The 27,641-nt window shown below is 30.7% G+C and overlaps 2 protein-coding genes across 2 annotated transcripts in view; both read left to right on the plus strand.

The window, feature by feature from the left end:
* The window catches only part of LOC139500902 (uncharacterized), a 336,961-nt gene that overhangs the window by 8,647 nt on the left and 300,673 nt on the right, over positions 1-27,641 (plus strand). The gene's annotated exons all lie outside the window — the stretch shown is intronic.
* Positions 10,722-27,641, plus strand: part of LOC139501836 (leucine-rich repeat-containing protein 15-like) — a 167,502-nt gene continuing 150,582 nt past the window's right edge. Inside the window, exons 1-2 of the mRNA XM_071291060.1 lie at positions 10,722-10,783; positions 25,760-25,831. Coding sequence (XP_071147161.1) covers positions 10,722-10,783; positions 25,760-25,831 — 134 coding nt within the window. The remainder of the gene's footprint in view (positions 10,784-25,759; positions 25,832-27,641) is intronic.

Here is a 27,641-nt window from a genome sequence, read left to right on the forward strand (position 1 = left end):
CTGCTGAATGAGAAAAGCTTACCATTTTCAAAATTAAAATGGTTTTATTACCAAAACCACAAAGGAAACCTTTGTTCAAAACCCTTCTGAAATTTTAAAGAGAAATGTATAAAATTTCGTTTCAATTTGATTGGGTATTATTTCTAAGAAATTATTGATAATTGAAAGGAATAGAAAAAATAGGACCTTCAAATTCATGTTATTGGACTGCTGATTTAAGTTATAAGAAAAGGAGTTTTGACAACGTAGGGTCTATCTGTATCTGTTTAGGACAAGAGAAGTTTTGGTCAGTTGTCTATGTCACAAATGTTCTAAAAAAAAGAGTTTTTCTATTTCTTTTGATGACAAGATTGTTAACCCTGATCGAGAAAGACAAACCATTTGAAACCAATATTACTTCCAACAAATCCTATGGTACCAAAAGAAGAAACCGTGTTTTGAAATATAAATTACGAGTCAATGTATGTTAGTGCTAAAACAAACAACTTAGGTACAGTACTTGCAACCTTAGGCGTTACTGTTTGACGTGAACTTGACTGATCGGTGAATGATCGGTGACGGATGTTTGACTGATCGATGAGTGATCGGTGATCGGTGACCCATAGGATCCGTCAGATAAGTCAAATAACCTATGTGAGAGTTACCCTGACAACTGTCACCGATCGATCAGTAAATTAAATTTATGCACGGATCGGACGGATACGTATATATTTAAAATTCTTATGTAAACCGAACTCGACAGAGTTTACAAACGATGAACGCGGACCTCTACGAAGACACCTTAATTTACACGTTAATTTGTAATAAAATTGGTTGCAATAAAAAAAAGTGAAAATAGTATAACAGAATAATATGCTTAGAGCGTTAAATTGTTTGTGTTGATTAATAGTTTTGTATTAAATATTGTTATAACATCAGAGACATATAATACATAATTGTATTATATGACTCTGTTAACATAAACTTATTCCTACGAAAATGGTTATTATTGACCGCCATTGGAATTTTGAACTTTTTATAGTTTCGAATAGGTTGTTTTTTCGTGAAATTAAAAGAATGTCAAAGAAATAATATTAAAATTTTTTTCGCATTGTTTATAATAACCAAAATTGTTCTTCTTTTTATCAAAAATGATACTATTTTATTTGAAATCAGTTATTTTTACCATCTTGAGACAAGTCTTCTAATCAGAATTGAGATATAATGAGAATTAAAATACTTAAACTTTTATTTTTGTGGAATAAGAATGCAGTTATTGATTTATTTTGATACAAATTATTAACCGTCATATGATGTGAGTACTGATTGTACATCAAGATTGGCTGTTCTTCATAAAATATGCTTACTTTAAGGAAAAAGATACTAAATTTTTGTACGCGTTGCCTAAAATGCAAATATTTCTTCATTTTACTGAAAATTATTGACCGCCATTAATTTTTTGTACTTTTTATAGTTTAGAAAAGTTTTTTTTCATAAAATTAAAAGAATATCAGAAAAATCATACTAAAATTTTGTTCCCATTGTTTAAAATAACCAAAACTTATCTTCTTTTTATCAAAAATGATACTATTTTATTTGAAATCAGTTATTTTTACCATCTTGAGACAAGTCTTCTAATCAGAATTGAGATAAAATGAGAATTAAAATACTTAAACTTTTATTTTTGTGGAATAAGAATGCAGTTATTGATTTATTTTGATACAAATTATTAACCGTCATATGATTTGAGTACTTTTTGTACATCAAGATTGGCTGTTCTTCATAAAATATGCTTACTTAAAGGAAAAAGATACTAAATTTTTTGTACGCGTTGCCTCAAATGCAAATATTTCTTCATTTTACTGAAAATTATTGACTGCTATTAAATTTTTGTACTTTTTATAGTTTAGAATAGTTTTTTTTCATAAAATTAAAAGAATATCAGAAAAATCATACTAAAATTTTGTTCGCATTGTATAAAATAACCAAAATTATTATTTTTTTTATCAAAAATGATACTATTTTATTTGAAATCAGTCTCTTTACCATTTTGAGACAAGTCTTCTAATCAGAACTGAGATATAATGAGAATCAAAATACTTAAACTTTTATTTTTGTGGAATAAGAATGCAGTTATTGATTTATTTTGATACAAATTATTAACCGTCATATGATGTGAGTACTGATTGTACATCAAGATTGGCTGTTCTTCATAAAATATGCTTACTTTAAGGAAAAAGATACTAAATTTTTGTACACGTTGCCTAAAATGCAAATATTTCTTCATTTTACTGAAAATTATTGACCGCCATTATATTTTTGTACTTTTTATAGTTTAGAATAGTTTTTTTTCATAAAATTAAAAGAATATCAGAGAAATCATACTAAAATTTTATTCGCATCGTTTAAAATAACCAAAATTATTGTTCTTTTTATTGAAAATGATACTATTTTATTTGAAAACAGTTATTTTACCATCTTGAGACAAGTCTGCTAATTAGAATTTAGATATAATGAAACTTAAAATGCTTAAACTTTTATTTTTGTGGAATAAGAATGCAGTTATTGCTTTATTATGATATGAATTATTAACCGCCATATGATTTCATTACTTTTCGTTCATCAGGATTGGTTGTTCTTCATAAATTATGTTTACTATAACGAAAAAGATATTATTTTTTTGTACGCGTTGCCAAAAATGAAAATATTTCTTCTCATATTGGAAAACATTGTAATTTCAATTGCAATCAGTTGTTATAAATGATTTTCATATGTTTTTTTGTAGAAAATGTGAATTATTCAAGAATAAATCTGCTTAAAATTATTTCTTTCTTTTTTAGGAATATATTAATGATGACCACCATTGGATTTTTGTACTTTTTATTGTTTAGGAGTAGTTATTTTTGTAATTTGTTATTTTAAAGGCTTCGATTGTGACGAGTATATAGAAAGTCCATGATTATGATTTTTTTAAAAGAATTTTATGATGATAAGGATACAAAAATTTAAAATATTGAAAAAAATAGACTACATTTTTCAATAACTGATCCTTTCATTTTGTTTTTCCCGAGTATGTTTGGAAAATAATAAAATCAATTTCGCGATGTAGACACTCGCCGGGTTTGAAAATATATAACCTAAATAAAACGAAAAAAAAAACATTATTTAATGATGATATTTTAATTTAGGTTTTATCTGTACATTTCTTTTCATTTCAATTCATAAAACTTTGCTAAATAATTAATAAAGAAAATGTATCATTGAACGTTCGATTTTCACGAGTCGCCATTTTAATTAAATTAAACGAAACTAAGATTCCGTAATTTGTATTAGTTCATCATGTGACGTATTAAAGTTCAATCCGTCATCAAGGTCGATCGGTACTATCCGTCCGATCAGTCCGATCAGTCAATTACTTTTACTATAAGTCTGACGGATTGCTGACGTGAGTTTGACGCGAACTTGACTGATCGGTGACTGATCGATGACCGCTGATTGGTCGCTGAAATAGTAACGCCTAAGGTTGCAAGTACTGTAACTGGGTTAACAAGTTTGGACTGATTTTCCAGTCAGAATCATTTTGAAAATACTGCCGAGTTACACACAAGAAAACCATTCTGCAAAACATATAATATTTGAGTTAAGGATTTTATACGCTTAACACGTGACAATTTAGATAATCGAATTAAAAATTATGGATTATACTTTGCCAGCATCAATTTGTTGTCTGCTTGGACATAATTCCATTTAATTTAACCATATCTTCCCTCGAGATTGAGATGATGACAAGAGGGTTTAAATATCGAGGACAGACGATGCGAATTAAGATATGCCATCACCGGTTACGACGAAGCTGGTGTATATTCGGTTTCAAGAGAAAACGTTTTAGGACCAATACAACCCCCCCAAAAATCCTTTGATAAAAAATACAAAGGAACCCACTGTGCAAAATATAATATATGGGTAACGGATTTAAGTTGGGTAAAACGGGCACCTTAGATTATAAAAAATCAAGAATTATTGACTGATATTCTCCAAGTATCTTTTTGAATATGATGTCTGCTTAGACATTTAGACATAATTCCATTTAGTTTAATCAACTATTACCTTGAATTGGAGATGTTGTAATGAATATTTACTGCAATATATCAACAAGTTAAAAATATATATATTAGACTTCCGTCGGCTCATTATTACTTTGACGAATACCCCTCTCTTTTTATTCATTATTTATTTAAAGTAACATAAATTTGAGAAAGCAATATATATATAATCACTGTTTTTACTTTTGATAAACGTATTGCAATTTCCTGGAACATGTTTTAATATCGTTTGATTTATTTCGTATAACGTTTAAAGTGTTGTTTGAATTGATGTTATTGAATATATCAGATATTAATATCTCAATGGAGTGGTTACCTTGTATCTTTTTACGATTGAATAGATAACTGGAACAGGAATGACAAACTGTTTATTAAGATTCAGATTTATCTTTCCTTTTTCTGTATTTGACTCTTTCATTTCTTTTCTCAGTTTTTCAAAAATCGTCTGCTAGGTTAAAAGTGAAATGTGAAAATTTAATTTTAATTTGATTTTGGTATCATTTCTAAGAAACAATTAATAGAGACGTTTATATTTATGTAATAAAATTGATAATATGATTTGGGTGACATGAATTAAGTCAAAAGAGAGGTTTCCCTGTATAGTTTTAGGTCACGATAGATAACTAAATCCGGGATGAAACAATATCCTGGTAAATAAACTTATCATAGCTACCAGCATTACAATCATAGAAATTAAGACCAATATAAAGTTGAAAAATAAAAGTCACCGTAAAAATTCAACAATGAAAAAAAAAACGCATACCGCACAATTAGATAGAAACGACCCCTACATGGCAAATGTATCATTGACTAATTTGCTGACATTCACATAAAAGGATCAAATTGCTGTGTAGATCTTTAAACACTTCTATAGTTAGACCGAACAGAAAAAAGCAAAAAAAAGAGATCTAATGTACTGATTTTGTGTTATGGATAGATATTCCATATCCTTTGGTTTTTTCTATTTTATGTCTTTTATGAACACATTATACAAAACAAATGGAGTCAGTTGTAAAAGATCAAATACATCATTCTATTCCATGCAAAATCCGGACCATTTTTTTATCACCACAAAAAAAAAAAACAGTATATAAGAATTGAATTTATGATACTTTAAGGTGATAAAAACTTTGTCACAAAAAAATGTATCCTGTATCTGTTTAAAACAAGGTAGTTTACTTGAGCAGAGATGAACAAATCATTTCAAGTGGACAATAAACATCTTTTGAGATGAATAACTTTACCAATTCGACTCTATACGTCTTCTAATAGTAATTCACATTATCAGAACAACCACAACATTGGTCTTTGAACTATTTCCATGTGACTTTTTCTATTTTCTTCTTATCTAGGATAATCAACCAGATACAAATTAATATAAAATACGTATAATCAAATATCTATATTTAACGATCAAACTAAAATTTGCAGGTAGCGCGAAAGTTTTAATTAAACTAAAATTTGAACTTTTCATCATAGCTCTAAAACAGTACCTCATTTGGCAAAGTTGTCACAATCCCGCTTTCAAAAGTAAAATCTATTGATCTGCTGGTATTCATTTGCACAACGGAGAGTAGTGATACATATTTCCAAAACAGTAAAATCTTGTCACTTTTACACCTTCAATTTGTCATTGTCCCAAAAATATAAAGCTACCAAATATCTATAGTAATTTTCCCCTCATTTTCTGCAATATTCTTAGAATATTTACAAATTTCATATTGATTCAACTGGTTACCGTTTCTTAAAAATACAAATTAAGATGATGTTCGTCTTTAGGGTAATACAGAAGATATACATAAATTCTTACATTGGTAGCAGTTGATTATCGGATTTATCCAATCGAGATAATTAAATAACCGAATTAAGTTCCGAGCATCGGGGAGGACTTTAAAGTTGATAATTTACAATCGTGATTGAATATATCCGATAATCCACGAATAACTATGTAATAATCAGATTATCAAATTCATTTTCATTTTTGATAAGCGAAAATCCCTTCCAGTGGCCTCCACATTCCACAAAATTGTCTATTTCATTAAAACCTGTTAGCATCTTTTGATTCAGTCAGCTTGATAAAGGTTATGAACCGTAAACTCATTCAATCAACATCTGAGATCATCGGCAGCCATACGTTGATTAATTGTTTTATACATTGGTTATGGAAAGAGTTAAATAGCCACAGAATTATGGAAAAGTTATTATTAGAAATCTATAAAAAGTTATCGCTATCTAACGACAAAATAATGACTAAATGCAAAAGTCAACACATAATTGTTCCATCAATAGACCAAAAGTGTTACCCCAATTTTAACTAAAAGAGAGAGTAAACCCGTTTAAAGACCAATATTACTTCCAAAAATTCATTGACCAGTTTTCAAAGAGACAAACAACACTTCCAATGCTTTTTTTTTCGAAAGTAAATATGTTTGGATAAAAAAAAAACGGAAAAATGTATGCAAATTACGTTGTTGAAATATATTTATTATTTTGAGGGACCTGGCTGTCAACAAATTTTTTTCGAAACTTGATGTAAACATTTTTAAAGATTTGACGTCTCTGGAGGCATTGAAAGTAACTCGATTCACAAAAGAAATATTTGACTCCATGTATGGCTGGTTTGTAATCGCAATGATTTGATTTATCTTTTGGGAAAACTTTGCCATTTTTTTAACAATATATAAATGTTTGTCAATTCGATTTAATATATGTAAAATGTACAATTGTAAAGAAATAACAAATAAGAACTTTTAGATTAATGTTTTTGGATTGTTCATACAAGTTTGGGAATTATTTCAAAGGGGAGGTTTCTCTGTATCTGTTTATGACAATATCGTTTACAGGTGCAAAGATGAGACCAAACCTTAAGAATTTGAAGTCAATGAAGAGTTGATAAAACTAAAGGGTTAAACGTATAACAAAATCCGAGCAAATAATTAAATATGTTCATGCTGTACATTCTACTATTTTTATGAACGAAAAAAAAATGACGTTTAGATTGACTTGCTTATAATTGAATGTATATGATATCTTAAAGTTGTCTGAATTGTTCAAACTAGAATGGAGAGGTTACTCAATATCTTTTGATGACAAGATTGTTAGCTAGAGCAGGGGAGGTCAAATTCTTCTCAAATTGACATATAACCTTGCTTAGTGAACAATCGCTATCTATTTTGCGTATACATCTTTGAAAAGTAGTTCACATTTTATCAATTTTGTATCTTAATTAGAAGAAAGTTAATTCTAACAGGATTGAAAAAAAATCATTTCAAATTAACACCAAATGATGTAATTACGTTTCGATGGATCGATGCATTTTATGCAGAAATTTGTTTAGAAAAAATAAATTTACAGGTACCAAATTTCAACACATGACATAACTCTCTTTAAATGGTACCATTTTAAGAAATAGATAATAAGGACGTTTACACTAGTAGCACGATTTCAGTCTGAAACGGTCATTTTGGTCTGATCGTAACTTAATTGACTGGATTTACCGCTAGAGGAAAACGTCAAGATTTGTCAGATCGTTAAGTCTCCATTCGGATCGATAGTCTCATTAGGTAAATTAGTCCCGTTAAGGCATGTCAAGATATTTAAGACTGTATCTTCTAGCGAGCTGTTTAGATCCGTTAAGACCGTGTCAGACCAAAACAGACCATGGATACAAACTGACGTCAAGATGTTGTCAGACCGTGTCCAGTCGTGTTCAGATTTTAATAATTTGGACACAAAACGAGTGAAACTTTCCCATTATTTATCAGGGGTTGCTCCCCTTTCAAGAATAAAATAAAACTGTGAAAGAAGACGATTTTTTTAACTGAAAGTCTACCACGTCCCCTTAATCATGTTATTTAAATAAAACAAATATTCAATTTGAATTCTGACTTCTTCCTATTTAATTATTTAACACTGTTTTATAATTATATAAATAAAAAAAGTAGCTCAAAGTCATACTGCTGCACAAATCGCCGCGAATTGACTAAAAAAAATCAACAGATTGCCGAAATAATATTTGATTATTGAATATAAGCACCTGAACCTTTATATTTAATGGTTTACAAGTGATTGCAATACGTTTTATATGCAATTACAGACTGCCGTACGTGGTGAAGAATTTGTCATTCATTTTTACACCCTTATTTAATAATAACGGATGTCGGCCGTGAACACTTGAAAACGTGATCTTAATATGTTAAATTAAATTTAAGATGTAACTATTTTTAAATATTGTAAATGAATGCATTATCATTTATCTTTTTATGTTACCTATATAAATTGCATTTGAGTAAATTTGAGGCAGGGAAAAAAATATATAGATATAACTCTGTCTTTTATCGTTTTCCGTTTATTGTCATGACATTGTCCGCTAACTTTATTTTTGCCAGACTCATGCGTTTGACTTTCCATCTTTATTTTTTAATGTGTCTATAAATCGAGAGCCTTTTGTAAAAAAAACTACATACCAGAAGCCTTCGTTAAAAAATAAAGTTTGAATATTATAGCAGAAAAAGGCTTATAAATTCATTCAAATTTATATTTGAAATAGGATAAATAATCAAGAAAATGTTTATAAATACGCCAGACACTGTACTTAAAGTACATTTAAAGACCAGTTTACATATATATTACATGCATACAGCATAATAAAGCTGGTTTAATTTGAATGACTATCCATTAGGTACATTTTTCGACGATAATTAATCAAATCTGACAAGTTTAATTAAAAACGGAAAATAATTCTTCGCCCGTAAACGATTTAACGTTATCGTACCCTTTCCTGTCGCATGTGTGTCGGCAGTGTCAGCATTTCTAATAGCTAACTTATTTTACACAAAATCGTTGACATGGTAGAAGGAAACTATAGTACAATATAAGCTGAGCTGGAAATTGCAATTGGTGAGTAGAAATGAATATTTTAATACATGTCTATCAGAATAATCATTGATCATGGATCATCACCCAAGAGTTTGAAGGAAAAATGTTCACATTTGTTAAATTTGTACATACAGGTATGAATCGACGTTCCAATACTCCACACTCTTGGATAGTAGCCTGTTCAAAGGCAAAGTAAGAATTTGGGCTTGTTAAAAAATTGTTCCTGTGATTGGACCCCCCCCCCCTTTTTTCATGTTTTTTGGAAGATCAATGCATGATTTAAAAAGTTACATATTCACTAGTATGGTTTAAACCCCCTTTTAAAAATGGCTGGATCCAACCCTGTTTATTGCCTAACATGCATTGACATGTGGGGTATTCACAATGGTATGGTTGTGCGGGATGGCCTATACAACAGTTACAAGACCTATTAAAACCCCTGATCGAGTAATCCTACATATTGTATGTTAATGTATTGATAACTGTCACGTCCTAAATTTGCATGAAATATTTGTCACTTTTTTTATGACTAAATAAAAATTAGATCCCACGCATGCGCGGCATAGTTAAATAAGTGCCCGACACGTTATCATCAGTATGTTGATGGATTATAAAGAAGAAGAAGAAGAATCTTATAAATACTATTTGCTTTGTCACCATGTCACGTTGGTAGTAATATTCAACAAATTCTATTTTAAAATAAAAAAGTATTATAAATTGATCACAAGTATAGTGCTATAGCCTCTATTAGACAGTAACCCTTCAATGAAGTATACACCTAAGAAAACATTGATGTAGAAAGAGAGAACATTTTGTTTTAGAAATAGAACCTCAAAAAAGGGTTTTATTCTTCTTCTCATAAGGGACTTATCAATTAAATTGTATAAGTCATAAATTCATTTCTTTACATCATTAAACTTTGTTGTCAAGCAAATTATGATTGCTAGTTTTTCTTGTAGATAAATACAAGTTTATATATAATAAATACTTTATTCTTAATGTATATTTTTTTTGTAGATAAGATATCACATTGGTTTGAGCATGATTCCCAGCCAGATTATGAAGCGGCATATATCATGTATATCAATGTATATATAGGAAATATATAGTGTCACTAAGTTACTCTCATATGGTACCTCATTTGTACCTGTAGCTATAAATTGTGAAATGGTGGATTCATTCATAATTTTGTGTTACTTATTGGTTTGGAAATAACGTTGATAGAGCTAACAGCATTATGTCATGATGTACAGTTGATGGGATGATCTGATTGGATAAAAAGAGAATTGTGAATTGAACAAATAGCAAACTTACAATTCATAGAAAAAATGTAGGAAATACAATGTACTACATTACTTGGTGACAGAGCATACCTTTGATATATATATTTGAAATAAGTAATATTAACAATTTGAAATAAAGAGAATTTAAAGTTTTCTAGGAATATTAGTAGTGCATCATATCTTAATTCCATGATTATCTTGGATAGTTATATCATTAAGAATAGAAAATTGGAATAATGGAAATTTCTAGTTTCAGTGAATATCAATCATTGTCAATACTTAAAGTGCAGCATCATGATCATACATCATCTGATTCACCTTGGATAATTATTCATTTGAAATAAGAATTTGGATATAATAAGAGTTTCTATGCTGCCATTGCTATTGTTGGCTACATGTACCACCAGGGAGTGTTAAACCTCCTTTACTTTCCATGAGGGTCTGTCATGGTCCATCACTATTGGTTAGTGTCATATATATGCATGATGATGGACGTTTTTACCAACCTAAACAAGCTTTACAGCCCTGGCATGGTTGTTGGTTAGAGTCGAATGACAGCTTGCTGTATAGTTATAATAGTCTGAATGTATCTACATGTATTTTAATAATCTTCTACATTACTGTTCATTCTGAAACTGGCATTTTATAATAGTAGTCAAACATATTAAACAATACATGTACTTCAAAGTATCATTTTATTTTGTCTCGCCTTACACAAAAGTCATGAAAGTTGGTTGTATACAAGAAATTTGTATTACAGTCTTGGGGTGAGGATGTAAGCTATTTTATAGAGCTTTACATTTTAAAAGCTAAAAGAGCTGGATGTTTCTTGTCTTGTATTCAGATGCTAGTAGCTAATTAATATGTTATGATGTTTCAGTTTGCCATTATATGTACATTGCACCTGACCCCATTTTCATGGTTCAATGACTGCATGTAAAATATACTGTTACTTAATCAATGAAATGCTCTCTTATACTGTATATTTTATATATGTAATTGGATACATTTTATTGTATATGAGTATCTTGAAAGATCTACTTGTCTATCACGCTCCCATTCAAATGCATTGATCGGCCAAAAAAAGGGGGGGTTCCAACCCCCGGAACCCCCCCTCTGGATCCGCGCCTGGGTTGGGTTGACCTGACCTTGACCTTCATGGATAATTTAAGTGATTAAGGTTATTTCAGTTTGATACAATGTTAACATGGTTAGGTTTGTTTCTCAGTTTATACTTCCTAATAAAATTGACACTTGAAATGGGGAATGTGCCAAAAAAGACAACAACCCAACTTCAGAGCAGACAATAGCCGAAGGTCATCAATGTTTCTTATAAGCTATAAGCTACATTGTTCATGTATAGGATCACTACTTTTGGCATAATTATGGAATAAATGTAAGTTGTACATGTTTGACATTTTTGAATGGCTTATTTCATCTGACAATGACACCATTTTCATGGTTTTTATGTTTAGTCTTTTTCTCTGTTTCTATGGTTACTATAAACGTTTAACCATAAATTTGGGGTATGGAAGAACTGTGAAATTAAAAAATTCATGAAATTCATGAAATTATCTGTCATATATCTGTCTGGCATGGTTATTTTGACTGGACTTCATTTTAATGGATTATTGATAATGTAAAGTTTATGTGATACTTATAGACTAGTAAAATCTTCTTATTACAGAATTTCAATAAAAAGATCATGAATAAGGCCACATTTAAAAGAATGTCGGTTTCCCATCCCAGGGGGCTTATTTTTTACATGGGTGTGGGGAGGGGAAACAAACAATTTTTATTTTGGCCTAAGGAGATATGGTGAGACGACTATCAACCATTTAAACCATGTAGACCAAGTGATTTACTTGTTAGTCACTAAATAATAGGTCACTGTACACCCTTCAACAATGACCAAAAACTAAAACTTTATAATGAGCACCCTATAAAAGGTTCAGCCTGTAATGAGGCATCTGACACAGTTAATGTAAAATATTCAGACGAGAAACCCAACAGTGATGACAATTTGATTTATTATACCATACCCTCCCCCCCCCCCCTTCCTTGAAGTTAAATGTCTAATCCCTTGGTGTACTGATATGAATAGTATTTTACTGGAAATGTTTCGGAAAATAGATACTGAGGCTAACGTAAATATTGTATCCAATAAAAAGACAGGAAATAAGTCGGTGAACCAAAAAGTTCAAATCTAATTGAAAATTAAAGTGCCCATGAACTCACTGATCATGCACGAGTGATTCTATTCATAAAAAGTGTCCGTGTAACAATTAAGAAGAGTCTGTGTATCATCGAAAAAGAGTCTGTGTAACACCCCTTAATGTACTGTTTTTCTATAGCTCTGAAGGGGGGGGGGGTCAAAGTCGTTCAAAGGTCACTGTACGGCCTTTAACAATGAGCAAAATCCATACAGCATTCTAGTACGGCATACGTTTTACCTCAGCGAACTCTGTCTTGGTGATGTATCAATCATTTGCTTCAGGTCGATCCATTTCGCATCTCGTCATGAATATGCGTGATATATTTGCCACTGGACATTAAGGGAGCAATCAATTTATCAGTTTCATTTAGTGATGCATGCTAATTATATATAGTTCTCAAATGATAATTGTCTAAAACTGTTTCCATTTTTGTGTATTTTAAAAGTTGGCAACAATTTATAACAAGACTAAACTTATTTTGGCCGTTTCGTTTCTTCTAAAGTGTTAAATTCAACCATGCAACTGGCTTACGTGGAGATTCAGGTGACCTTTTTCGTTTTTTAGAAATTTCAAACAAAGTTCGTATATCCCTTCAACGATTTATTCAATTTTTTTTAACGTATAGATAGCGCGAAACTCTCACTACACCATGCATAGACTATTTTTTTTTCTCGACCAAATGCGGCTGCTTATTTATACAACCGAACAACTAAACGTCCGCACCCAATTTTAGCAAAGATATACTGTCGAACGGGAGATGTGAATATTTCTATACCCAATCAATCATTTGGTTTTGAAAACAATTTTAAAGGTATACATTAATACGACATCAACCCAACGACACATATCAATCAAAACATTAAGAGTCAACACACAGATTTTTGTTATAGAAAGAAACCTATACAGAATAAAAAGCCTAAACCGCAACAAGACTAAATAATACAGGAGCAGTGATTTTTTTTAGACAAAAGTGTTCCGTAGAAATATTTCACGTACCATTTTTTTTTATTTCGATCGTTGAAAATTATAGCAGTTGTGATATAAATCAGTAGATTTAGGACAAAACTATAATATGGAAATATAATATGAAAATTAAGCCTGCTTTGTACTAGACCGACACACTGAGATGGATTTTTAACGTGTAAGTTCACAAGCTAACAGTTCGAAAGAAAGAAAAAAAACTCTTTGTTAGACCCGTTTGGGATTCGGACTAAAGTCCTCTCGCTGTCGAGGTGAACTAATTCTCACGAGACCAACCAGGAGAGAGGTCGCATAGTCATACCAAAAACTCGAGCATAATAAACAATACAGTTTAACAGAATTATCACCGTTACTAATGCGATTTTAAAGTCATGATCTTATCTAAATTAGATCCCGTTATGTGATGTTGGTATCTACACGTATGAATAGAGATGGCCGACATCAGAGTAGATTGAGAGGACCATCGCTCTCTGCAAATTGAAAACTCTTCCTCAATGATGTTAGTAGTCCCACTGTAGCGAGCTGTTGCAAGGCTAAATTTCTATCCTTATTGGTCCGTGTAACACTTATCAATTCAAAGTTTTAAAAAGTTTTGAAATTTTAGAATTTTGGAATTTTGATCAAAGTTTTAAAATATCAAAATTTCAAATTGTGTAAAAGTTTTGAAATTTTGAAATTTTGACCAAATAATCATGATAATCAAAATATTAAAATTCTAAACACCGTTTTTAAATTTGATAGTTTAGAAATTTGATCAAACTTTTAAAATACTAAACCTAACGTGCAATATTGATTATTTCACTTTTTGAATGTTTGATTTTTTAAATTTTTGATTAAAATATCAAAAATAGAAAAGGGGCGAAAAGAGGGGTACCTGTAACTTGACTGCGAAACGGAATAAAAGCAAAACGAAACGAAACAGAAAACATTTTAAAACTTTAAATTGATAAGTGTTACACGGACCCTTATTAAATCTTCTCTCATTATTCAGTGGTATTTCAAGTTTTTCTTTTAATCTTATTGTCGAACGACTATTTGAAGTGCTTCCTATTATATTTAAAACTTGTGTTCTCGTTATGAACACGAATGAAATATTTGCCACTGGAGGTGACTGAGGCAAACAACAATGAATCACCATCACTAAAATATAAGTATTTGTTCTCACAAAATACTTTGTAATTAATTAGAAGAATGATGACAATTTCTCATCTATTCACGTTTTGATCGAGCCGCTTCAACCTCAAATCTTGCTGCAATTGTTTTACATTTAGGCTACTAGTATTAACAGATTAAATACTATTGTATTCATTGAAGTTTACATGCGTAGTTTTTTTTATTCAAAAGAATAAATTAATATTTATAAATAAATTGGACTGAACAAACAACACTAATTATTTCGCATTTGCATGTAACGCAGTTTAGAAAAATAAAAGATTGGATTTTTTTTTAGATTAGCACACATGCAACGCATCCCCACTTAGGAGTCCTCCAAAAAGGTAAAATTTACCTGTAAGGGAACATGTATGTCTGGTGTATGTATATCACTCGTTCCATCTACAATATACGGAAATGACACGACCGGGTATTGTAAAGCTTTGAGGGAGTTTTAATGTCAAATTCATATCCCTGGGCCAAGAAATTACCAAGTTTGGAAAACACCGTGTGTACACTGACTTATAAAAGTGTTTCAGTCTTTCATGCTGTCTAGTCTGAGAATAAAATTTTGAGCAGTTTTTGAAGGTAAAAAATAAAGGTTTAATATTATTGCAAAAGTCTGTGAATAATTGAAAATAGGACGTTCCGGAAAACACAAGTCGCTATATTAAATGCTTGTAAATCTCTGTTACATGTGGTGCGCTTCTATTTAAATACCTTTCTGTTAATTAAGAAAGTGTAAAAACAGTTATTGAAATCCGGCTGAAAAAAGGGAAAACGAATAGTGACTATCTAACTTATTTTTCAAATATCGAATACACAAATAAATCTCTAACCATCCACGCTTACAATTTGTTTTTACTGACAGGTGTCTGCTGGCATTCGATTGGATATCAGTTTTATGTAGGCGTAACAATTCATCCCATTTATCCAATCAGCTGTCTTGTGTGCGATCTCATACGGTTCACATAGTCTAGTTTTTTATTGCGATAAAAATTATTCGTGCAGAATATACATACACTATAAAACAAAAATATCCTGTCCAAAAATGACTTACGAGATAAAACTGAGAATGGAAATGGGGAATGTGTCAAAGAGACAACAACCCGACCAAATAAAAAACAACAGCAGAAGGTCACCAACAGGTCTTCAATGTAGCGAGAAATTCCCGCACCCGGAGGCGTCCTTCAGCCATATTAACCAAATAACTATTTAAAAACTAAGACAGCATACATATAAAATATTATCATTCATAATTACTATTTAAAAGGGAAATATTATACTATCAGTATCATGGTCCCAGCATTTTAACAAATTTATCAAAACAGGACGTTGTTGCAATGGTGTGACTGGGACTTTACGGTGCGTCTAAAAATAACCTAGGCCGCCTCGGTGCACTATAAGCTCTCGAAACTGCACTAAGACCATGATGGAACACTATAGCGAACTTTCTATACTAATGAAATGTCCATGTGTGGAAAAAAGATCTTACTATACACTGTACGGACATTTAGACTTATTCACTAGCTATGATATACAGTAGAAGATTTAGCAAGGATAGCAAGGATACAAAAATTACGATATTAATAACGCTAAAGATTAAAAGGAAAGTGTACGCTATGTCGCCCGGAATCCGACACTGACCTAGCAAATTACGACATAATTAAACCATTAGCAACTTTGTAAAAAAATATATAGAAAAAATGTCTTTTCTTTTCCTTAAACTGGGAATATTATGATAATCAGATAAAGGTAATGTCTGTCAAAAAACGTATTTTACGAAATAATTGAAATCGGATTTAGATTAGATTTGTGATCGTTGGAATTTAAATTATCTATCTCTTTATAATTACCTTTTTTTTAATCAAACGGAACACATACTATAGGAGATGTGGGATGTGTTTCAATTTGACAGCAACCAAACGACAAAAAAATCATAAATGAATCAAGAGCGCATGTTTAGTCTTCAACAAGAAACAGGTGTCTACACAAAAGGTCTGAGCCGTGAATTATCCAACCAAGCAGGAAAGTCCCTGAATCAACAAAATTGATCGGATTATCTTATTTTTGTTTATGAATTGTGTTGTTAGTACTGGTCCGGGAACACAATTATCCCCTTCAATTTTCGTTGTCAATTTTCGTTCACAAATATAGTTCCCTTTAATTTCAGTATATTTTTTCTTAAATTTTTTTTGCCTTTCTTTTGAATTTTCCCCCATTTGTTTGCTATAATGTGAATCTAAGGTCATCTAAGAGAAATTCTGTAAAATTTCTTTTTGATATTTTGAGCAGAAATGAGTGATTTGGTTAGGTAAACATAGGTGGGATTTCCCCTTTTCGGAAGCTCTCTGGCTTAACCCATACTGGTGTCCTTGTGTTTAGAATTAGAATTTAAAATATTTATAAGACAGATCAGTATCTAAAAAAGAATACTTTAATGAACGAATGAACTTTATTACCTTAAAACTACATTTCATAGTAACAGAGAAAATATATTACAATTATTAATACCATGCACATTGGTTGAAAAAAACCTTGATTTAACTTGCATGTAGCTTGCAGGACCGATTTACCGGTAACATTTGTAGAAATTTAGATTATTTTTATGTAAGATGACCGATAGTGCTGTCTCAATTCAGAGTTTGAACTTTAAAAAACATGATTAAGTGTGTATTAATATAGTATAATAGTATAGAATGTTAAAGGATTCCTTTGATATAAAATTTGCAGCAATATTCCAGTATAAAATGTCTGTCTATCTGTAGCTACATCCAACACTTAACATGTCATGATATAATGATATTCGTCACAGATATATCTTGAGCCGCAGAAATGACAAAGTCTGTCTTGAAAGGGGTTAGTTATTATAACTTTATGAAGTTAATCTCTTTTCATGCTTTTGGAGAGTTGTCTCATTGGCAATCAATACCACATCTCGATCTTTTTTTTATTTTTTTTATATATATATAAAGTTAGACTTCAATGCCCCCCCCCCTTCCCCCCCCCCCATTTTTCTTGAAACTCCTCGTAGATTTATAATAGATAGTTTACATATAACATATGTTTTGATAACTAATAATAAAGATCTTATTTTAGTTTAAAAACTTTACGAATGCCCAGCAAAGATTAAGCGTGTTGCATTCGAAGTGGTCAGACTACCGCTAGGCCATTTCAACTCAAAATATATAAAATATCGTTGCATCGGTAAAACTTTGAATCATTTTTGACAAAACTATTAGAATTTAAGACTGCTCTGCTTTTACAATAACTGTTTACTTGTTATCATTTCAATGAATTTCGAGTAATATTTGTCGATGGACGGTTGTTGAGTTAATGCACGGTATTGTGATTTTTTTTCACAATTGAATTTATAGAACCTTTTGTTAAGATTCATTGTCATATGTATCAAATCAAAATAGCTTTCTATTACCAGTTCCTTGGCGTTGCAACACCACTGTATGGTCATCCAATCAAAAAAGGAAAGTTATAATATTTATTTTATTAATAATATAATCTTTTATTCGTAAGCAATACAACTTACAGAAAATAATTATTACAAATATTCAATTACATCAGTGAAACATATTTACATTTAAACAATTAGTCAAATAATCATATAAGTAGGTATACCATTATAACAGTACAGCAGAATAGGATCAAATGGATTTTTAGCATTAATGAATGAATTTAATTTCGTACCTTCTCAGTCAGAAATAAAAACTTCCCTTTTATTGGTTAGTTCCTTTACATTATGAACAGATACTGGTGAGAACCCAACCCCTTTAAAAGGGGTCCCAACCGAGCATAAAAAAAGGGGCGAGTTCCAACTGTATATATATGCCCCCTTTCAAATGCATTGATCGTCTAAAAAGTTTAAGATTCGACGGTTTTCTCCAACAATATGGTTTGATAAATTTCTTTCGAAGTTCATTATACTTTTCACATACTAAAATAAAATGATATTCATCTTCAATTACTTGTTTATCACACCATATTACAAAATCTCGGATATCTCTCAATATTATAAAATCGACAAGTTTCTATATTCAAACAGTGAACAGACTGATTTATGCGGTATTTACAAATAAATGGTTTTATAAATATAATTTACAGCATGATCTAAATAAAATTGTTGGGGTCAAATATATCTATGCAACATACATTTAGGCGAGTCTTCAAAAAAATAGTTCATTTCACTATTAAGGCAGCATCCATTTGATTTTCTTGGGGGGGGGGGATTTTTTTTCCAAACATTTTTTTGGCGACAAATTTTTTTTCTTTCAATATTAGCATTACATATAGTGTCAGCTGAGGGTAAAACAAACATTTTTTTTCTCAGGGTCCAAAACTCGAAAAAAAACATAGCCCCCCCCCCCCCTTCCACCCCCAGAAAATCAAATGGTTGCTGCCTAAAGCTACCGTTTAATCTATCTTTGAATTCAATTAAAAACAAGTTCACATTTTTTTTTAACCCTAATGTAACCGTATGTTAAAGCGTTGTCATCCGTATCAATAAATTGTTTATCAAAATTGAAGTGCATGAGTATTATTAACGTCTGGGATGAGTGTGAGATTTCTCTGTTGATGGGAATAAACAAAATTTAGCTGAATTTGTATTATTCAAATTAATGAAAAGACAAGCTAGTGTGTGTTTAAAATGATTTGTTGGAATGGATTTATAACATTAAAAATGTGTGTAACCGATTTTAGGTTGACTTGGACTGCGAATTTGAAAATAATTTATTTGTGAAATCACATTCTTTAAGATGACATATTTTGTAAGTACGCTAACCTTTTATTCTAATTATAGTATCTTTGAAATGCATTTTATAGCTGACTATGCGGTATGTGCTTTGCTCATTGTTGACGGCCGTACGGTGATAGGTCTGGAAAACTATCAGAAATATATATGATAAAAAAAAACAGTAAAGTTCCCACTACTTTTTTGGTAAACTTTCTTGCTATTCCCGAATGTGTTTTTGTGATTTATGCAATTTTATTCATGGACAAGCTAGCATAAAGAATTACATGTACTTTAAATGTATAAAATAATTTTTTTCTACAATGATATATAATTAGAAATGAAAATTAAAAGCCTAATTCAAAAACATAAAAAGGATTTTTTTATTTGTATCTTTAAATATCCTCGAAAATAACTGCGTTTGAAAGCTTCTTTTAATATTATTTACACGTATATCGAAATGTGTTCATACCAATTGTCCCGCTTAATACCGAACCCGCGTAACCTTAAAAATTAAGACATTACACAATCAAAACATTACAATTTTGTTTATTACAGATATTTTATCATATCCACGGTTGAATGCACAATATCCCCACCAAGAGAACCGTCTACTGTTAGAGGTGGGACGACAGCCTAGATTTCGTGTGCAAAAATAATAATCACTTGGTACGGTTTCAGCTTGCGTATTGTAATTTTAAATAGTATAGATCGATTCGTGTTTTAAAATCAAACAAACGCTACTGCTTGCACTGATGATCAAAAAATTACTTTTATATATATATATATATATATATAAAAACAATGTATTTGTTACATGTTATTGGTATTACATTGTATATTTTGAAGATCATATTCCGTAATGTTATGCCCTGAATTCTATTCGATGTCTATAAAGCAAATAAAATCTATTTGTACTCGTAAAAAAAAGGATAAAAGATTGGGCTGCCTCTCTTCAATTTTGTCCAGTTACCAAAGTAAAATCAAAATTAAATTCTCCGACAATGCACATGTTGACATATTGTATATGTCATTCCAACACTTACACTTGTTCTTTTATTTGTGTGGCAAATTTAATGACCATTTTAATTCAAAGCTTGGATTTGCATCCTTCATTCTCCAGTACGTTTTCTACATACATCACAGTCAGTAATTAAAGTTGTGTGTTAAACGTCAATACGAAAGCAAACAATCCATAGTAAAAAAAGATATTTAGAGGGCACATAATTATGTATCTTTCGTCTGACAGCACGTATACACCACAATTATCGTAAATTATATAAACATATAAAAAAAAAAATCGATTTTTTTTTTTTAAGACAAAAAAGAGAAAAGAACTGATAAGTGCGGGTAATCCATGCGCCTTGCCTCCTTTATGTTTCGATATCTTAAAAATTAATTATTCTTTTATCTATTATAACACGTGAAAACTACACCGGTGAGTTCCATACATGTCATAAACTTACAGCTGGTCCTGAACATGCATGAAGTATTTGCCACTGGACTTTAAACAACAATCAATCACACTACAACTTATATTATATATAGTTGTGAAATACAAAATGTATATTATAATGATACATTTAGATGAATAAATAGAATACAAATACACACTACTTTATTTATATAACTGACACAATTTAAAGGAATTCTCTCTAAACTATATAAGTAGAGAAGCGAAACGTTTCTTTTGAATACCAAACAAACTTCCTAACAGTACATGTCTTTTTAATGGTTTTACATGCGGCGCTCAAATATTTTGCATGGTCTTTTGGTATAGTGTTTAGACATATATGATATTGTAAGAACCTTTAACGTATAATAGATTCACATTCGTTACTTTGCTCAATATAAAAAAACATAAGCATTAATTTATATTAAAAACTGAAGGTCAGACATCACTAATACGTGTTCATTCATTCTTTATTAAAGTTTAGACCTTTTTATCAAGAATGATGATGAGAGTAATTGTAAAATATAATAGGCATGTACTTTCTTACGTTATGGATCATTGATTTTGTTACCTGTTGACCCGGTTGATTACTAGCACGTGCCATTGAACTCGACCGTTTTAACTAAAACAGATTTTATTTAAATCAACGCCATATATATATATATATATATACAAAGTATATACAAAGTACTATATACATATTATATGGTTAAGAAAATAAATATTATAAGGATATATTGTTTGAATGAAAATTTTTATACGGTGATACTTTAACACGGTCACCGTCCCGACAGAGACTGAATGCAGTATATGATCGGGTTTCGGGATCCGGGAAGTCTTTTTTCGAATTTCCGAATGTCGGAAATATTTTTTTCCAACTTTAATAGAGTAACTCGCACGAAAAAAAAAATAAACATACCAAAAAAGCAACAGCTTCAACGGTAAACTAGGACATATATCAACAGAAAACGAATTAAAGAAACTGTCATGCATAAAACAAAAATATGCATGACTGTGTTAATTTGCCTCCGCTGCATTTCTGTGGATTGTCTCATTGGCAATCATACCACATCTCCTTAACTTTTTTAGGTTACGTTTAGGATTTTCCGTTACTAATCTTCAAATACAAAAAACATTTTTACCGGTGTTCACAACATTTCAAGGTTAAATTTATGGCATACATTCTGGTGTGTATACAATTAACGTACGTCCTTGCATTTAGTTATCAATACATATTTATATAAACTAACATTTATTAAAAAATAAACAACATATATATATAGACGAATAATTTATTAGTTCCTCAACAAAACAAGAAAAGAAATAAAGAATTAACACAAGATTTAATCTTTTTTTTTTTAATTAATCAAAATATACTTCAAATTCTAATAATAAAATACATATATACATGTATTAATCTAAAATGCATTATCGAGTAGAAGGGGCGCAACTCGTGGTATCAAACCGGTATACTGAACGGATCAAAACAGAGTCTGAAAATTTTGAATGTTCTTTTGTATCCATGGTCTGTTTTGGTCTGACACGGTCTTAACGGGTCTAAACAACCCGCTAGACGATTCAGTCTTTTCCGTCTTGACACGCCTTAACGAACTGATTTACCTGATGAGGCTATCGATCTGAACGGCGACTTGACTATCTTAAATATCTTGACGATTTTTTCTAGCGGTAAATCCAGTCAATCAAGATGTGATCAGACCAAAATGACCGTTTCAGACTGAAATCGTGCTACTAGTGTTAGATATATGTAATTGAATTGATAATATAACTTAGGTGACATTAATTTAGTCAATGAAAATGTGGCCTAAATCTTTTTATGGCAAGATAGTTAATTAAAACCGGTTAGTATAAATATCCTGACAAATAAATTTAACTTAGGTACCACGATTAAAAATGAAATTAAGACAAAAAAATCTGGCAACTATAAGTCACCGCACGGAATTCAAAAATGAACAAAACCCATACTGAATAATTAGCTATAAAAGTCTCCGACAAATGTAAAAAAGTTCAAAAAAGAAAACTAACGACCTTATGTAAAAACAATAAATTATAAACAGGTAAGACATACAACAATATACAACAACCCTTTTATCATGTGATGACATTATCCTAAAAGGATTAAATTCCTGTGTAGGTCTTATTACACTCCTTAGATGTACGTACACTAGACAGTAAATAACAGAAAACGATTTGATATGTTTTAGATCTTTTATGAATGTATGTTATGAACCTTTACTTAATCATTCAAAATTGACAAATCAAGTACACTATGCATGATTGATATATTATGGGAATTTATGATAATTTAAGGTGATACGAAATTTGACAATCGAGAGATTATTCTATAACTGTTTAGGACAAGATGGTGTACTTGAGCAGAGATGACTGAATCATTTCAAATTAGAACTAACCATCAAAGAGGAATACCATTTTCCGGCGCTATGCGTCTTCGAATAGTATTCACATTTTTTGAACAACCACAACATTGTATTTTGAAATATTTCCATGTGCATTCTCTATTTTCTCCTACTTTAGGATAATTAACCAGATATAAAGTAATTCAAAATATGTATAAACAAATATCAAAGTATGACGATACGATTTTAATTCGCTTTTAAAGCGAAAGTTTTTCGAAAACTAAAATCTGAACTTTGCATCGTACAAATTTAGTTCTAAAACAGTCCTTCATTTGCCAAACTTGTGGGAAGTTACTTATGAATAAGAAAGGCAAACCATTTTTAAAGCAATACCACTTCCAAATATAAACTCATTTGATAATAAAAACAGAAAGAAACCATTGTGCCAAATGTAATACATGAATGTAGGATTTTATGGGTTTTAATATGGACAACTTACTAGGCAATTGAATTAAAACTTAAGGACTGATTGTCTTGCTAGCTAAAGCATGACAATTTTTATTTAACTGAAATCTAAACTCTTCATCGTGAATCTATAACGGTTTCCAATTTATCAAAGTTGTCGAAAGTTACTGCTGAATGAGAAAAGCTTACCATTTTCAAAATTAAAATGGTTTTATTACCAAAACCACAAAGGAAACCTTTGTTCAAAATACGTAATATCAGTGTAGGTATTTATGTGGCTAATAAGAACAACTTAGGTAACTTAATTAAAAATCTAAAATGATATTCCTATCCGCAGCATTTTGTATCTTGTCTACTTACATGGTGCTCCGTGTAATTCACCATATAAGTTCACATATAACAGCTCGATATCACAATGATGAAATGATGACATGATGTTTTAATACTTGAGGTAAAAAGAACCAAATATAAGTATAGCTACACTGGTATCGTTGTAGCTGTTGTAAAATATCGTCACTTGGACATATTTTTTTTTGTATTCAAATCCGGCATTTAGTATTACCATGGAAGTAATATTGGAAGGAATAACATCGTCGTCACTTCAAAGGTTTCATCTGCGTTACCGCCCATCTTTCAATAACTCGTTAATTGGTTCAATATCTGGCATGGAAGTTTATTCTCCGCATGTGATCGATCAAATCACTGACACTTATCGGTCATTTTCGTGTTCACGGATAACTACGAACAGACAAGTTTTTGTCGAATATACATGCGAAGTAACCCGAATAGTCCATTCGTTACATTCCGTACGCTGCCGAAAAGAGTCATTCGTTCAATTTTTATTTTAGTCCATTTTTTTCCTAGTTTTGGTTAGTTTGAACTTAATAGTTAAAACCGACAGCTATCACATACGAAATTGGAGAACAAAGTTGTGTCATTTCAATTTTAAAATTTACAGACAATTAAACAACCATTTCCGTATAAAGTTAAGAAGATGACTGTACAAAAAATACGTTTGGACACCCTTTATTAAATACGAAAAATCTAAATCTCTCATGTATTTATAGTCAATTAAATTATTAACAATTCTAAACGGTTCTGTCCTTCAATTTAAGTTCTTGATACATAAACTAATTTGTGTAAAAATGAATTTACCGTAAGACAGATAGATGCAAGCCCATTTCGTCGGTTTGTTTTATTTTTTGCTGTATAGCTTATTATATTAATACAAGCATTCCACAATAAACACTTTTTAAATATATATTTACGAAAATATTATCCCCGTTTTAGTTGTCCAGTTTCAATAATGCAATCAATGACTTTTATGACATATACATAAATTTAGAATACTTGAAAGTAGATATTATTTCATTCAATCTCGATAAACTTTGCACATTTCAACAGTAAAAAAATCTATGCCTACGTTTGCCTACATTATTTTGTTAAACATCTTGTGAAACCTGATCGATTCATCGGTATTTAACTGTTTAACTCGGGATCCGCTTTTAACCGGAAAATACTTTTAGAACAGTTTAAAACAAACGGTAAAAAGCAAAAATGTGCTAAATTAAATACAAATTTCCATGTTAAACTGCTGTAGTTTGAACAATTCTCGTCCGTTTTTCAAGTTTTTTTCACCATTCGATTTCTTTCTAAAGGTAGATATTCTATGTGATACAGCGCTACCTTGTTATTAATAAACTAGGGATTTCCCACAGGTGCGCTATAATTACCGGACTCGATAAAACCACGTGACTGATAAGAAATTCCAGATGCCTTTTACAACCGCGGTAACGCAGATAGTAACCAAAGGCGTCTTACCGCTGAGACTATAATTGGATGAAATCGTATGACTTTAGTACAGAGCTCAGCATGCTATAAATACATGCTAATTAGTCGTTGTTATTCCTTCTAAATATTACTTCCATGGTATTACGAAACGCTGTTGAAACAACAGATTTAATAGAAGACTTTGCGCATGTTATTTTTACATATATAATTTAAGTCATCCATGATAAATAACTTTTAGAATAGTTCATTGTAGTCCTCGTTTTCCAAGGTAAGTATTATTGCATTGATGAATATGAAATATTTTATGCAGAAATAATTTTTAAAAATGTTATTTTGCAGGTCCTTAAATGAAAACGAAATTTCAGCACTGGACGTGAATATCTTTCAAGGTTTGACGTCACTCAAGATATTGTAAGTAACTTATGCCGCAAAAGCATAATTTGCCTTCATGTGTTGCTGATTGCTGTCGCAAAGATTTATCTTCTCTTTTTGAAAACATTTTGCAATTTTCCTACTAAAATTGATAAATCCTGTTCATTCAATTTGGTATAACGTGTAAGCTTAACCAATTTTTAGAATTAAAAAAATTAGATCATTCAGATTAATGTTTTTGAATTTTTTAGATAAGTCAAGGTTATATAAATGTTTTGAAATCAGAGGTTACCTTGTATCTGTTTAGGGCAACGTAAATTACTTTTCGAAAAAAAAATTGAGACCAAACCTTGCTAGAGAGGAATAGCATAATCGATCTAATGGTATACATTTGCACATCAGAGATTAGTAGTACATATTTCCAAAACAGTAAAATATTAGCACTTTGACAACTTCAATTTGACTTTGCCCAAATGAAAGAACAAGAAAATGATACAAAGTTACTAAATATCTATGGTCATTTCCACCTTTTTTCTGCAATAATATTAGAATATGTATAAATGTCATTTCAATTAATCTGGCTGCCGGTTTTTTTCTTCAAAAAAGATATGGACTAGCGGATTTAAGTTCTTTAAGGTATAGAACCATTAATTCAGGCCCGATCGGAAAGAACATACAAGAAAGTAGTACATATTTTAAACAAAATAGTTCCTACGCATAGCTGTATCTTTGTCAATAGTGGGAATATTTTGGTAGTTTTTGTATCAAATGAAAGCTTGGGCACTTGGGAGTACTGCAGAACCCTTGTTAAAACTTTTACTTGAATCATAAAGAAGTATATGAAATTTTAATAGGAGGGCACATTTGGCCTGTTGTTCAGATCAGAAGTTCCTGTTTTTGTACTATCAAACTTCTGGGAACCAGTACGCTCTAATATACAATTAAAGGTATGTTGATTCTTGCAGCACAAGTCAGGATAAGGTACAGTTTTGACATGAAATAGCTGCCACTTTATTTGAACTTAAGACAAAGTAGCCATAAATGTTTGAAATTGCAGAATTTAACATAAAAAGCAATGGGGCTATGAATTAGTGGTTTTATATCTTAAATGATGAGATTAATCCAAGTACTTTTCTCTCTGACCTCCTTCTTTTTTGTTTTTTTTTTATGGTAATAACCAAGATATAACTTTTTATAACATATTAAAGGTGATTATACACATCGTTATAGCAGTTGTATATTTCGATAAAATCCGACTCTGATCTGTTACAAAAGTCAAAACATAATTGGTCATAACTTGTATCCCAATGAACAACGCTTTGGTCAATTCTTACTGAACATGAAAGGGAAACCTTTTTTTTTAGACCAATATTACTCCCCAAAAATCCTATTATAAAAATACAAAGGAAACCATTGTGTAAAAAATAGAGCATGGCTCGAGACTTTCATATGGTTAATACGAACAATTTAGATAACCGAAATAAACATTATGGACTGATATTTCTGCCGGCATCATTTCATCCCTGGTGTCTGCCTAGACATAACCCCATTGAGTTTAACCATATCTTCGCTCGAGATTGAGATGTTGAAATGGGAGTTTTGATATCGAGGGATAAAAATGCGTATCATTATGTCAACACTGGTGACGACGAAGCTGTAGTAAATATGGTATTAAGAACATTTTGTTTGTATTCAAATTTGTAATCAATTATGTGATTAAACTGTCTGAAGACTAGATTGTTATAGCCGAAAATCAACATGTTATTTGGTGCATTAATCATTTAAGTCAAAACTATAACCTTGTATTTTTATGTCAACACTTGTTATGACGAAGCTGTAGTAAATAAGA

This window comes from Mytilus edulis, chromosome 13 (assembly GCF_963676685.1).
Source record: "Mytilus edulis chromosome 13, xbMytEdul2.2, whole genome shotgun sequence".
Classification (NCBI taxonomy): domain Eukaryota; kingdom Metazoa; phylum Mollusca; class Bivalvia; order Mytilida; family Mytilidae; genus Mytilus; species Mytilus edulis.